This window comes from Puma concolor, chromosome E1, assembly GCF_028749965.1.
Source record: "Puma concolor isolate L17-30 chromosome E1, mPumCon1.1.hap2, whole genome shotgun sequence".
In the NCBI taxonomy this organism is placed as follows: Eukaryota; Metazoa; Chordata; class Mammalia; order Carnivora; family Felidae; genus Puma; species Puma concolor.
The window spans coordinates 50,263,693-50,276,924 of NC_141680.1; the positions used below are offsets into that span (position 1 = coordinate 50,263,693).

Genomic DNA, 13,232 nt, shown 5'->3' on the forward strand with positions numbered 1-13,232 from the left:
CTATATATAAGAATTGCAGGTACTTTTTAAAACTGTGAAACTGTAAGATAATGATTTTCTTTAAAGATTTATTTTTTTTAAGATAGTTATTGTTTTTTAATGTTTATTTTTTTTTTTTTCAACGTTTATTTATTTTTGGGACAGAGAGAGACAGAGCATGAACGGGGGAGGGGCAGAGAAAGAGGAAGACACAGAATCGGAAACAGGCTCCAGGCTCTGAGCCATCAGCCCAGAGCCTGACGCGGGGCTCGAACTCACGGACCGCGAGATCGTGACCTGGCTGAAGTCGGACGCTTAACCGACTGCGCCACCCAGGCGCCCCACTTAATGTTTATTTTTGAGAGAGAGAGAGAGCGTGAGCAGGGGAAGGCAGAGAGAAGGGGAGACATAGAATCCTAAGTAGGCTCCAGGCTCTGAGCACAGAGCACAGAGCCCAATGTAGGGCTTGAACTCATGAACCATGAAATCATGACTTGAGCTGAAGTCAGATGCTTAACCGACTGAGCCACCCAGGCGCCCCAGATTTTTTTTATTTTTAAGTAATTTCTGTATCCAGCGTTGGGCTCCAACTCATAACCCCAAGATCAAAAGTCACCTGCTGCACTGAGCAAGCCAGCTAGGCACCCCCAGATGATTTTCTTTCTTTTTTTTTATTTTTTTTTATTTTTCTTTTTTATTTTTCTTTTTTTTTATTTTTTTTGGGACAGAGAGAGACAGAGCATGAACGGGGGAGGGGCAGAGAGAGAGGGAGACACAGAATCGGAAACAGGCCCCAGGCTCTGAGCCATCAGCCCAGAGCCCGACGCGGGGCTCGAACTCACGGACCGCGAGATCGTGACCTGGCTGAAGTCGGACGCTTAACCGACTGCGCCACCCAGGCGCCCCCAGATGATTTTCTTTAAAGATATAATTTAATAAAACCTGGGAATATTTGGGGGATGATTCGATTCATTTCATTTCATTTCATTTCATTTCATTTCATTTCATTTCATTTCATTCCATTCCATTCCATTCCATTCCATTCCATTCCATTCCATTCCATTCCATTTCATTTCATTTTTTAAGTAAGCCCTAGGCTCAATGTGGGGCTTGAACTGTGAGATCAAGAGTCATGTGCTGTATGGATTGAGTCAGCCAGGCTCACCCCTTATTTTGGGGTTTTAAAATGCTTCTGTCAACTTGTGATTATACAGGGTTCTTAAATCCAGTCATTTGTTTTATAAAATGTTTAAATTTATCTAAAGTAATAATTCTATTTCTGAAGATGTTCATGTGTGTAAGTTAATATTCCACTCTGACCATTCTGATGGAATGATCTAATTCTATTCAGACTTTGGGATAAATTTTATTTTTAAGTTTATTTTGAAAGAAAGAGTTCACACATGAGCAGGGGAGGGGCAGAGAGAGAGGGAGACACATATAATCCCAAGCAGGCTCCGTGCTATCAGCACAAAGCCTGACACGGGGCTTGATCTCACAGATGGTGAGATCATGACCTGAGCCAAAATCAAGAGTCTGACGCTTAACAAACGGAGCCACCCAGGCATTCAGGATAAATTTTTTATGTAGCATTTTCTAGAGTTTTTGTTTGGTTTTGGTTGAGATAATTGAAAGACAGCATTTTGGAACTTTAGAGTTCCCAGTGTATAGAAATTGGAAGAAATATTTTAAAACTTTTTTTCATCAGTTGGTTACTGTTACAAAATTTGTGGATATTTCTGAGAAATCAGTGCAAAACAGTGAAAGCCAGCATGAATTCTCTGTACCTCATTTAGTCATCTGAATCGATATATATTGTGAAAACCTGGAGCAAAGTTGTGTTTTCACTGCAAATAAATATATTTGGCTGGGAAAAAAAAGAAATTAGGAAAGTACTTGGTATACTGCTGAGTATAATGTAATGACCCATCTCAGGAGGTGATAGAGTTTTTTTCTGAGGGATTACTGTGCAGTGAATTGTTTAATTGGTTTAACATTGGTTTTTGATTTCACCAAATTTACAAGTGGATATAAAGCTAAACTGTATTACTAATCCAGCAAAATTGTGTAGGTATTTAGTTCTAAATAGATGATAAAGAATATATCTCTTATTATTAAGGTAATCCTATCCTTTTAAAAACATTTTTTATTTAGTTTTTATTTATTTACTTTTTAATTTACATCCAAGTTAGTTAGCATATAGTGCAACAGTGATTTCAGGAGTAGTTTCCTTAATGCCCCTGACCCATTTAGCCCATCCCCCCCTCCCACAACCCCTCCGGCAACCCTCTGCTTGTTCTCTGTATTTAAGAGTCTCTTATGTTTTGTCCCCCTTCTTGTTTTTATATTCTTTTTGCTTCCCTTCCCTTATGTTCATCTAAGGTAATTCTATCCTTAAGGAAGTTTTCTGTATAAGTTTAGCATATTACACAGTTTAACCTGTGGGTAGAAGTATTTGCTTTTATATCTAAGTGAAATTTGAACTTCAGAAGAGTGAATATTTTGCCTGTTTTTCTTCAACTGCTTTATTAATGAACTATTTTTAAAGTGCTGTGATCATTTTATGTGAATCTGAGTCACGGGTAACTGATCGAGTTCACCATTTTTTAAATACAAGTCCATTAGTTTTAGGGGGTAAAAAGCTCAAAAAAAGTTTAGGTTTATTTTTCTCTTTGCTCATGGAATCTTGCTTTCTGGTGATGCCCATTGTGAATACTTTATTGAATTGATTTTAAACTCATACAAGGTGAATACAGTGTTTTCTTAGCCACACTGTATATTTTGTCCTGTTAACTTTTTTAACCGTCCTTGTAGCTTGTTAGCTTTATTATAACTAATGGTAGTGGGTTGGCAGATGAGGATAATATTGTCTTTTTACAGATAAACCTTAGAAACAGCGGAGGAATTGACTTACGCCCTCAGAGCAAATAACTAATATACTAACTAGGTTTTGCCTTTTTCATTCACCTTTTTCAGAATGGGATGGTAACAAAAGATTTGACAAGACTGAAAACACTTCTCACAGAAACAGAGGTAAGACTATTTCAGTGGATTTCTTTGAAAAGAGTTTAACTCAATCTGGCTAGTAAGTGTTTTGTATTAACATTGGAAGATCTTTGGGCATTGGCCAAGAACAAGGCTACAGGTGGGGTAGTGGATCCCCTTGGCCTTCTTCTGTAGCCCAGCTTGGTCACATCCCAGGAACCCTGCTGCTTCTCATGTTTCCTCTGAACCTCGGGTCTTCCATTCCTAATTCTTGTTAGTAGTCTGTGGCCAACAAATGGAAGGATGGTTGGGAAATTTTAGTGCTTAAATATGTCTGGCTGTTAAGAAAACACTGTCATTAAAAATGTCAAGCCTTTTTTTTCTTTTTTTTTTTTATAAGTTTCCTTTTTTTTTTTTTTTTTAAAGTTCATTTATTTTGAGGGAGAGAGAGGGAGTAGGGGAGGGGCAGAGAGAGAGAGAATCCCAAGTAGGCTCCATGCTGCCAGTGCAGAGATTGATGCAGGGGTCGAACTTGTGAACCTCAAGATCATGACCTGAGGCGAAGCCAAGCATTGGACACTTTACCAACTGAGGTACCCAGGCGCCCCTCAAGCACCCCCCCCCTTTTTTTTTTAACCAACTTAAGAAGTGTGTGATTTAAGGACTGTTTTTAGGGAATGGAGGTTAGGAGATGGAAATAATGTGTATCAGGGTAAATGGTGAACAAAAATGTGCTCTGATGAAGCACTTGAAAGGCATGTGGAAGGCCAGGGGACAGCAGGGGTATGTATTAGGCCCGTAGCTTTGTAAGTCTCAAATTTCTCTTCCTCATATAGACACATAAAAGTATTTTTATTTAGATGTCTCATTTTATTTATCATTATTTTTTTTTAATTATTATTTTTTTTAACGTTTATTTATTTTTGAGACAGCGAGAGACAAAGCATGAACGGGGGAGGGTCAGAGAGAGGGAGACACAGAATCCGGAACAGGCTCCAGGCTCTGAGCCATCAGCACAGAGCCCGACGCGGGGCTCGAACTCATGGACCGTGAGATCGTGACCTGAGCCGAAGTCAGCCGCTTAACCGACTGAGCCACCCAGGCGCCCCATATTTATCATTATTTTAAAAATGTTTATTTAAAAACAAACAGGGGATGGTCAGAGAGAGAGGGAGACAGAAGATTCCAATCAGGCTCTGTGCTGACAGAGGTGAGCTCAATGCTAGGCTCGAACTCACGAACCGTGAGATCATGACCTGAGCTGAAGTCGGATGCTCAATTGACTGAGCCACCCTGGCTCCCCTTAGATGTCTCATTTTAAAACCAGCCATTTTTGTCAGCTTTTATCTTAAATGGAAGCCATGTAAAGTGATCGATTGGCTTATTTATTTAAAAAAATTGGCATGTACTATGTGTGAGGTCCTGTGCTTGGTGCTAGGAATACAGACACCTGTGGTCTGGGAGGTTAAAGTCTAGGGTAGGAGACAGAGATCAAATAAATTAATTAAACAGCTATAGGTATAATTCACATTGAGGAAAGTGGTATGAGGGAAAGAAATAAGCCTTCTGTGATGGAAAAATAACTGGATTGGGTGGTCCGAGGCTGAGACAGCTGAGCAAGGAATTGAGGATTAAGAAGGTGCCAGTGTCATGGAGATTGAGACGGAGGGCGCTCCAGACAGTCGGAAGATGAGCAGAAGCGCAGGTGTAAACCTTGACCTCCTGTAGATTACTTTCCTGTTCCAAATCTAGTAACATGTCACACATACCAACAAATAAGCAGAGAAGACCGTCATGATTCGCATAAGCTGAATAAAGATACTGTTTGTTTTGCTACAGTTAGATAGGCTTTAAAGAAAATGTTATTTTCTTCGTCTTATTGTGAATTAACTGAGAATCAGTAACCTCTAATTAACTTAAAAGCCATTTCCTTTCTTGTGTATATGTAGCCTTGTGAATTTCTAAGGCTTAAAGGAAGACAGTTAAAATGTTTTAGACTTTTAACATGAGAATGTAAAATAAGATGACTTTAATCATTTTATTAAGTTTTGGCTTTCTTGTTTTTTATTGCCTTAATTGAATTACTAGCTTTATACCTGATAATCAAGCACAGAGATATATGTGTTATGTATTTGTATATATATGAATTTTTATTTTTAATATTTATAATCCTGTCACATGTAAGGCCACAAACATCACTTTGGGTCTTGTTTTGCGACTGTACTTTTGAAAGAAGTGACCTAAATGTTGTTTCTAATCAACTTTCCTAGGTAAGCAAAGTAGTATTCTTTTTGACTAATGAACTGATATTATTAAAAAAAAAATCCATCCAAGAAAAGCTAACAAACAAAGGACCCTTATTTATGGTTGTGCATGACATATTTAAAAATAGAAACAATTTGTTATTTAAAGATTGGGCTTAGCTGGTATTGAACTTGAAGTGCTAGTGGATGAGGATAAAGGCATGGAGCTCAAGGCTGACTAATGGGAACAAAAAGAGTATGTTCTAGTAAGATTTAAAATGTCAAAAATCAATAGATTTGATTGTAAATTTATAGAAGTTGTAGCAGTATGAAATTTGTCTGCTTTCCCTGAAGGTGTCAGTACAAACTGCGTGCAGATCATAAGCTAAATGACATTGGCCTTCTGCTTCGGGTCTGAGGAAATAAAAAGGTGTTCAGAAAAAAACCAAACAACCCGGGGCACCTGAGTGGCTCAGGCTGTTGGGCATCCAACTCGTGATTTTGGCTCGGGGTTGTGAGATTGAGCCCCGCTTTGGGCTCTGTGCAGAGAGTGGAGCCTGTGTGGGATTCTCTCTCACTCTCTCCCTCTTTCTCTCTCTCTCTCTCTCTCTCTCTCTCGCTCTCTCCCCATTTGCCCCTCTCCCTTGCTCTCATGCTCTTTCTGTCTAAAATAATAAAAGGAAAAACAAGTAAAAAAAACCCAACCCAAACACAACACGTTGGAACCTGAGAGCTTTGGTGGCCAGATACGCAGCCCAGGCCGAGCTTCTGTGCCAGCAGATGTGTCTTTCGCTAGACCCTGCCAGCCTGAGAGCTGGGGTGTCAGCACAGACGCGCCCGCTCATTTGCACATCATGGCAGGTGCTGACTCGTGAAACACACCATGTATTTTTCCCTTCTAACATTTAGAAATGCTTTCAGCTTTATTATAGGACTAAAACATTTTATTTCCGTTTTTTTCCTTGCATATCTGGTAAATTTTATTTTAATAAATATTTTAGAGGAGGTATTTTAAATTTATGATTGAAGTGAATTTTTAGGTTTTATATTTGTAAATTTGATGTAGATGAAATCATATTAAAAGCTAGTGTGGGATTATGGCACTTAGATCTGGCTTGTAGAATGTAAAGAGATCTTTTAATGTATCTTCTTTGTGAGCATAGAATCTTTACAATGTGAACAATTACTTCCAATTTAGCTTATATATTCTGATATTCAGACCTCATTTTGCAAAAAGAATGGGTTGTCTTTAAAAACTTTTTAGTAAGTTGGGGCGCCTGGGTGGCGCAGTCGGTTAAGCGTCCGACTTCAGCCAGGTCACGATCTCGCGGTCCGTGAGTTCGAGCCCCGCGTCAGGCTCTGGGCTGATGGCTCAGAGCCTGGAGCCTGTTTCAGATTCTGTATCTCCCTCTCTCTCTGCCCCTCCCCCGTTCATGCTCTGTCTCTCTCTGTCCCAAAAATAAATAAAAAAAAAAAAAAGTTGAAAAAAAAAATAAAAACTTTTTAGTAAGTTGTTTGAGAATCAAGTTTCTACCTTCCTGTAGAAACAGTATCATAGTGACTTAGTTCCAGTCCAACCTAAAAGGTCCAATTTAATTAACGACATATAGGCTATAGCGATACTGTTTTGGTTATATCTAATTAGCATTTAGACGACATTCTTTGTATGGTACAAAGCATTCCAGATTTCATCTTGGGATACCATGTCCTCTGATTCAGCTCAACATTTACTGAGCACCTGTGCTGTTCAAGGTTTTCTGGGTTTTGGAAAGCTGAGATAGCTATGGAAAGCAATCTGTTGGGGCCAGTCCGAGATGCACGTAGCTAATGTACCTGCAGGGCGGGCTGCCTGTGGTCAGGAAGTGCTGGAGCGGAAGTGCAAGCAGGAAAACGAGATGAGCAGTCCGCGGGGAGACCAGGAAGGCAGGAATATGGGGGCTGAGATTAAAGGATGGGGGTGTTGGGTAAAGACCCAGAGGTGACTTGGTACAGGGTAAGATTGGTGGTCATTTGGTTCAGGGGCAGATGAGGGCCTTAACCAGGACAGTGGCAGTGGGAGTAGAGTAGGAGACACATAAGAGAGTCGTTCTAGACCTAGTTGGTCAAGATTTGGAGACTACTCAGTGGGACAGAAGGCAGTTCAAGACGGCTTTTGGAATTTGAGCCTTGCTCTCTTTGTGGATGTGGATCCATTAACTTGAGGAGCAACTGAAGGAGGATGAGATTTGGGATGAAGATGATGCATTTGGTTTGGATATATTTGTTTAAAGTGCTTGGATGATCATCTGTGCATCCCCCCATCTCCTCCATCCCGTGCTTACTGGGCACCCATTATGTTCCCAGTCCTCTGTGAGGTGTGGGAATGCAGAAAGGCACTTGTAGGCTGTTGGCAGTGGATCTGTCTGTGGCTGACAGAATGATCCAGCACATAAAATGCTGTCGAATAGTTAAGAAAAATAAGAAAACGTGCTATGGCTGGCACTTAACTTGAAATGGGGGGTGTAGAATTTAGAGGCAAATTAGAGCCAGAGGAGCAGACTGGGGAGTTACGTGCACCAAGGGAGTCAGGAAATCCAGGAAATCAGCGTGATGGGTCCTCAGCTCCATCATGGGAGGAGGGCTCATCCTGGAGTGAGGGGGACTTGGCAGGATGTGCCCCAGGCCCCAGAGTGGTGGCACTGTACCCCATGCAGGAGAAAAGGCCCCTCACTAGCTGGTCTTTCTCTGGGTGTTAGCAAGAGGAGAGTGAAATGAATAAGTGGGATGGGGGTGCTCCTCCTTTGGGTTCAGAACTAGGGACGTACACTTTTTTGTTTTGCTGCCAGGTAATTTTTGTACAGGGAATCTCTTACCAGTTTCCTTGATGAGGGCCACATAAGTACTTCTTTTCCATATTTAAACGTAGTTTAATGTAGAGCAGAGATGGAAGCAAAAGATATTGTTTATTAACATTAAAATTTCTAAGTATTCAAACTCAGCCTTTTTGAGAAATGTTGAAAATGTCCAAGTTTAATACAACGCAGTTGGGTACTTCTTATTATAAGAACATTTTCATTTGAAAAATTTCAGACAGCAACTAGTAACGTCCTGTCTGGATATCACGTGGAAGGCTTGGAAGGGGGTAAGTACCAAATTCTGTGTTACTTCTGCTAGCTGTAATTCCAGGCATTACTTTTTTGTTGATTACTGGGAGGACATTTACGGAGTTATGGTACATGTAAGTGGAGGTGTCAGGAGACGATATAAAAATGTAATTCTAAGAAGTAGGTGCGGATGAAGCAGTTGTTTTACTGGCCCCTTTCTGTAGCGGCGTGGAGTAATGGAGGCAGGAGGTATCCTTTTCTTGCCTCCACGTAGCTCCAAACGTAAACCTCATCGTTAGCAATGTCGAGTTGCTGCATTCTGCGCTAGAGGGAAGCCTCCTTTCTCTCTCTGTCCCAGGCCAGTCCAGTTCTTACTTTTTGGAAGTCCCGATCGGTAAGCTGAGTTGTTCCAGCCACGGTTAAAATCCACGACCTGCTCTTCTCTTGCCCCACAAAAGGGGAAGGGGACCAACATTCATCGAGCGCTTGCTGGGCGCTACGTACTCGGTGGCTTTCACAAAAACACGTATTGGCTTCTCCCATCATTTTGAGAGGTGATGAGACTGGTGTTTATTAAAGTTCAGTGATTTTCCCAGTCACACAGCTGGAAAGGGATGAAACGCAGCTTTAAACTCAGCCTGGCTGAATATCTTTGTTGTTGCCGTTGTTGGGGTGTGGACACAGTGATTTGTGAGGGAATAGAAAATGGCTGTAAGGTCCTTCAGATTTTGCTGCTGCTCAACCTCTACTGCTCTAGCCTTTTCTCTCTTAAGCCTTATTTCCTTGGTTTATTTGGAATCTTTTACCCAAACGAATCAAACCTCATTGTCTTCAGAAGTAAACAAATGTTATTTTTTAGCTCCTACCTCAGAATTCAACTTTTTGAACTTGATTTTGCTTGTAAAAAAAAGGCTTACTTTATATGATTACATGTGTCAGACAAACCCTAAGGAGCATGGGTGATAATGGGTAACTTTTTACCCAGTATGCAGTATTGAATTTGCTCTAAAAATTTCCTTCCAGGATGCAGTAATTTTCTCATTCCTGAAATAATTCCTGATAGAGACGCATCTTAAGAAATGACTTAAGAAATGACAAGCATGCCAACCTTTCCCCCTGTCAGTTGTTAGGGAAGAGACTGCATTGGAAACATGTCCACCAGTTGCTAGGACAGAGTCAGGGTCATCGACTTGATTTCGCTGTTGGGTAACTACTTCAGTGATTTGAAGTTTCATGTGGTTAATTGAATTTCACTCATTTGACTGGTAGAGGCAAGTATGTCATGTCCTTTTTACATCATCTGGGATGATGTGTGTGGAGGGTTTATAGTATTTCTTACACATGAAAATATCAGAATTATTAGCAAGCCTCAAATGATACGACTATATCCTGATTACTCTCTAGGATCTTGTAATGGTTGGCATTTCCGCCCACCACCTAGGGGAATCACAAGCAGCGAGGAATATACTTTGTGTAAAAGGTAACGTGAATTTTTTTTTTAAACCAATGACATGTCTTTATTCAAAGGATAGATAATTTTCCTTCACTTTCTGAAAAGTAGTAATTCCAATCTAAAGAAGATAATATGTGAAGGAAGAAGTATAATGATTGAGTTAAGTGGTTTATTTTCAACTGGAAACAGAAGCCATAATGGTCATTATCATTAAATAAGAAAAGTCAAAGCCAGACCAGTGAGCCTTCTATTAATTACAAACAACAGTGATAATAAATGGGGATTGTTAAGACTTTGTGTAGAAGTCTTTTATAAAACCAGTTGAATTATTAGGACTGAATTTAATTCTGGTCTCTTATTTATGTGAAATTTACCTAACTTTTGGTGATTGAAATGGAAATGATACAAACTGAAGTAGAGCATAAAGTAGATGAAGAAATTTTAAATTATTTTAATAACTTTTCTAAAAAAATATCTATTATCTTCCTGTTATCCTTCTATATAATTTACGAGTAATTTCTATTTGAAGGGCTAACCTTTCAAAATAGTTATTAGGCCGGACAGAATTATTGCAGTCACGTTTTGAAAGGTTCTTTTTGTAAGAACTAGTAACTAGTGATATTTTAGAAATAAAGTCTCATTACTATAGATTGTTTTTGGTAATGAAGAAAACTGGATATGTAGTTTTGATGGTTGAATAGTTAAGATATCAGATACGATTTTATGTAGAAATAAAGAAACGAAGTAGTAAATTGCAGAAAGCCTGGTGGCATCCTGTCGTAGGAGAGGAAAAACACAGTCGCGTGCAGAGGAAATGGGAGAAAATTTAAGGCCACGAGAGACTATCAGCCTCTAATATATTTAAAGAAATAATTTAAAGCAAAGCAATAGAAAGACAAATATTTGGCTTATTAAGATCTACTTAAGAGAAACAAATGCATGATTTTAAATGTCTCTTAAAAAACGTAAGAACTTAATCGTATAATTTAAGTTCAAGAACTTTACGTATCATCAAGAAAAGCTTTAAATACAGTCATCTTTTCAAATAGGGTGAACCGTTTGATCATTTACATTGTGTTGTGGTTCGTTTTGTATTTCTTATGGCCTGTATTTTTTTCAGTTGAAGAATTATCCATAATATAACACCTCTCATCTCTATTTTGCTCTTTATAGTTTAATTTTCATTTTTTCTCTCAGAAGATCTTTTTTTTTATTTTTTGACGTTTCAATGGTTTAAAAATTGGCTAGGCCCCGAATTTTGCACGGTATTTAAAACTTTAAAAAAATACTAATAATCAGAGTTTTGCCTTTTTATGTGTTTTGACCACCGAATTATTGTCAGTTGAATTTTCTGAGTCATAAACACTGTGAAACCATAACTCTTGTCCTTTAAAGTGAACGTTTATGAACTTACCATTGAAGAATTTAATCTATTGAATTAATTGTGATTCTAATATAAAACTTTTATTCTTAATTTATTCAAAACTTCAAGCAAATGAATAGAGCCCAGTATTTTCAATGAAACATAGGTTAATGGTCATAGAGAAAAGGGTAAAGGCTTTACATTCGGAGGTGAGGAATAGAACCCTTAAGGTTATACTTTAATGATACATTAACATTTTTTTCCGAATGAAATTCTTAGTATGTGGAGCATTTTTCTTGAGGAGAATATCATTTTGGGAAGTAGGGCATTCCTGTGTTTGATGCACCGATCCACTTGATGTCAGTGTTGCTTTAGGAAAATTCTGCTCTAAGAAGAATTGTCTAAATAGAGTTGTTACATCATGAAGGAAACTGCCGTTTCGATGTTGGTTTTGTGGGTGTGGGGTGGTTATGACTGATTATGTTTCGCTTTAGCACCCCCTTATTCCAAAACAGGGATCACTGAGTCTGGGAAGTTGCCGTAGCGATTAACTGTTGTAAATGTTCGTGAACCCTCTTCTCCCTCCTCCATGCAAGTCAGTGTGATAAATATGGCCTTTCAGGAGATAAAGTTTTGTTTTTGTTATTGAAGAGCCGAAGGGCAAATGATGGAAGTTTGTATTCTAAATGGTCCAACAAAGTGTATGATGAAACAGTCTTTCCTATTTTACTTAGATTTTTAGAACAAGGCATCTGTAGGTACGGTGCCCAGTGTACTTCAGCGCACTCCCAGGAAGAACTAGCAGAATGGCAGAAACGATACGCCTCGCGGCTGATAAAATTGAAACAGCAAAACGAGAATAAACAGCTCTCAGGCAGTTACATGGAGACCTTGATAGAAAAGTGGATGAATTCATTATCTCCTGAGAAAGTGGTGAGGAAAATAAACTGCATTGTTTTGTTTTGTTTGAAACAATGACTTTGTTTGAGTCTTGACTTTATTTTGTGCTATATTTTGGTTTATTTCCTTATCCTCTATATGAAGAACTCGATTCTTGATGAAGTGTTTTTGTAGCAAAATCAGACTCTTTTGCTAAAATAAAGAGCAGAGCCAAGGCATTTGTTTGGAGATTTGCAGGTATTGTATGAACCTTCGTTCAGGGAGCGTTTACTGCCATTTTGTTGTCCTTAAATTTTTTATGTCTTGTCTAAGCTTTATTATATCTTGTTCTTATAAAATTAATGTGTAAAATGTCTTGCTTTGTCAACAGTTCCATCCACATCTTCACCGTTGATATTTATTTATTTACCATGCCAAAAGTTTTGTTTGTGCTTTTAGGAATAAAAACGTAACACCAATTGTTGTCTATTTTCAGCTTAGCGAATGTATAGAGGGAGTAAAAGTTGAGCATAATCCTGATCTGTCGGTTACTGTCAACACCAAAAAGTCTCACCAGACATGGACCTTTGCTCTTACTTGTAAGGTATGAATTTTGTGTTAATTGAGGAATGTAATTTTTTTTTTTGATGTTCTTAAAGCTTCCCTGACCTTTAAATCCCTGTGTGAGACCATTGAAAATGTTTTCATCTAAATACATTCTTAAGTAGGTTATGTATTGTGCTAAAGTGTATTTCTGTATTGCCTTAAAGGTATAATTTTTTTAGATTTTGAGATAAAGGTCTTTGTAGATATTTAGATGTTTGCTAATTTATTAATTTGATCAAGAGGTCTTTGATACATCGTCTTCCAAAGTCGGAACATAGGATGGGGTTCGTGGCTCAGAATTAACTATTTAAAAATCGAATTGTTTAATCTGGCAGTTCTAAGATATTTAAACAGTAGCAACTTGTTTGTATAATTGGTTTGATGAAATCATAGATTCTGTAATAATGGGTTTTTAATATGAGACGTTTTCTGCAGTGCTTTCCATCTCGAATATAGTACTCAAAGTTTTAGAATAAAGCGAAGTCAAACTTTTCTGTGAATATGTGCAGTGGAAAAGTTTGGTGTGCTTTTTGGTGGCATTTCTTTTACTGTACCATCCGCATCTTGGGATGAAAAATCTGGGAACATTTAGCTTCGGCCTTGAACCCAATCCGTTGCCTTCAGAGGTAACTGCCCTCCTG

At 38.6% G+C, this 13,232-nt stretch overlaps 1 protein-coding gene across 6 annotated transcripts in view; it reads left to right on the forward strand.

Annotated features, from left to right (window-relative positions):
- The window catches only part of HELZ (helicase with zinc finger), a 162,774-nt gene that overhangs the window by 36,630 nt on the left and 112,912 nt on the right, over positions 1–13,232 (forward strand). For all 6 annotated transcript variants that reach the window (XM_086687797.1, XM_086687802.1, XM_086687801.1 and 3 more), the window contains 5 exons: positions 2,956–3,012; positions 8,277–8,328; positions 9,695–9,770; positions 11,841–12,039; positions 12,482–12,589. In XM_086687797.1, the coding sequence (XP_086543923.1) occupies positions 2,956–3,012; positions 8,277–8,328; positions 9,695–9,770; positions 11,841–12,039; positions 12,482–12,589 (492 nt within the window). The remainder of the gene's footprint in view (positions 1–2,955; positions 3,013–8,276; positions 8,329–9,694; positions 9,771–11,840; positions 12,040–12,481; positions 12,590–13,232) is intronic.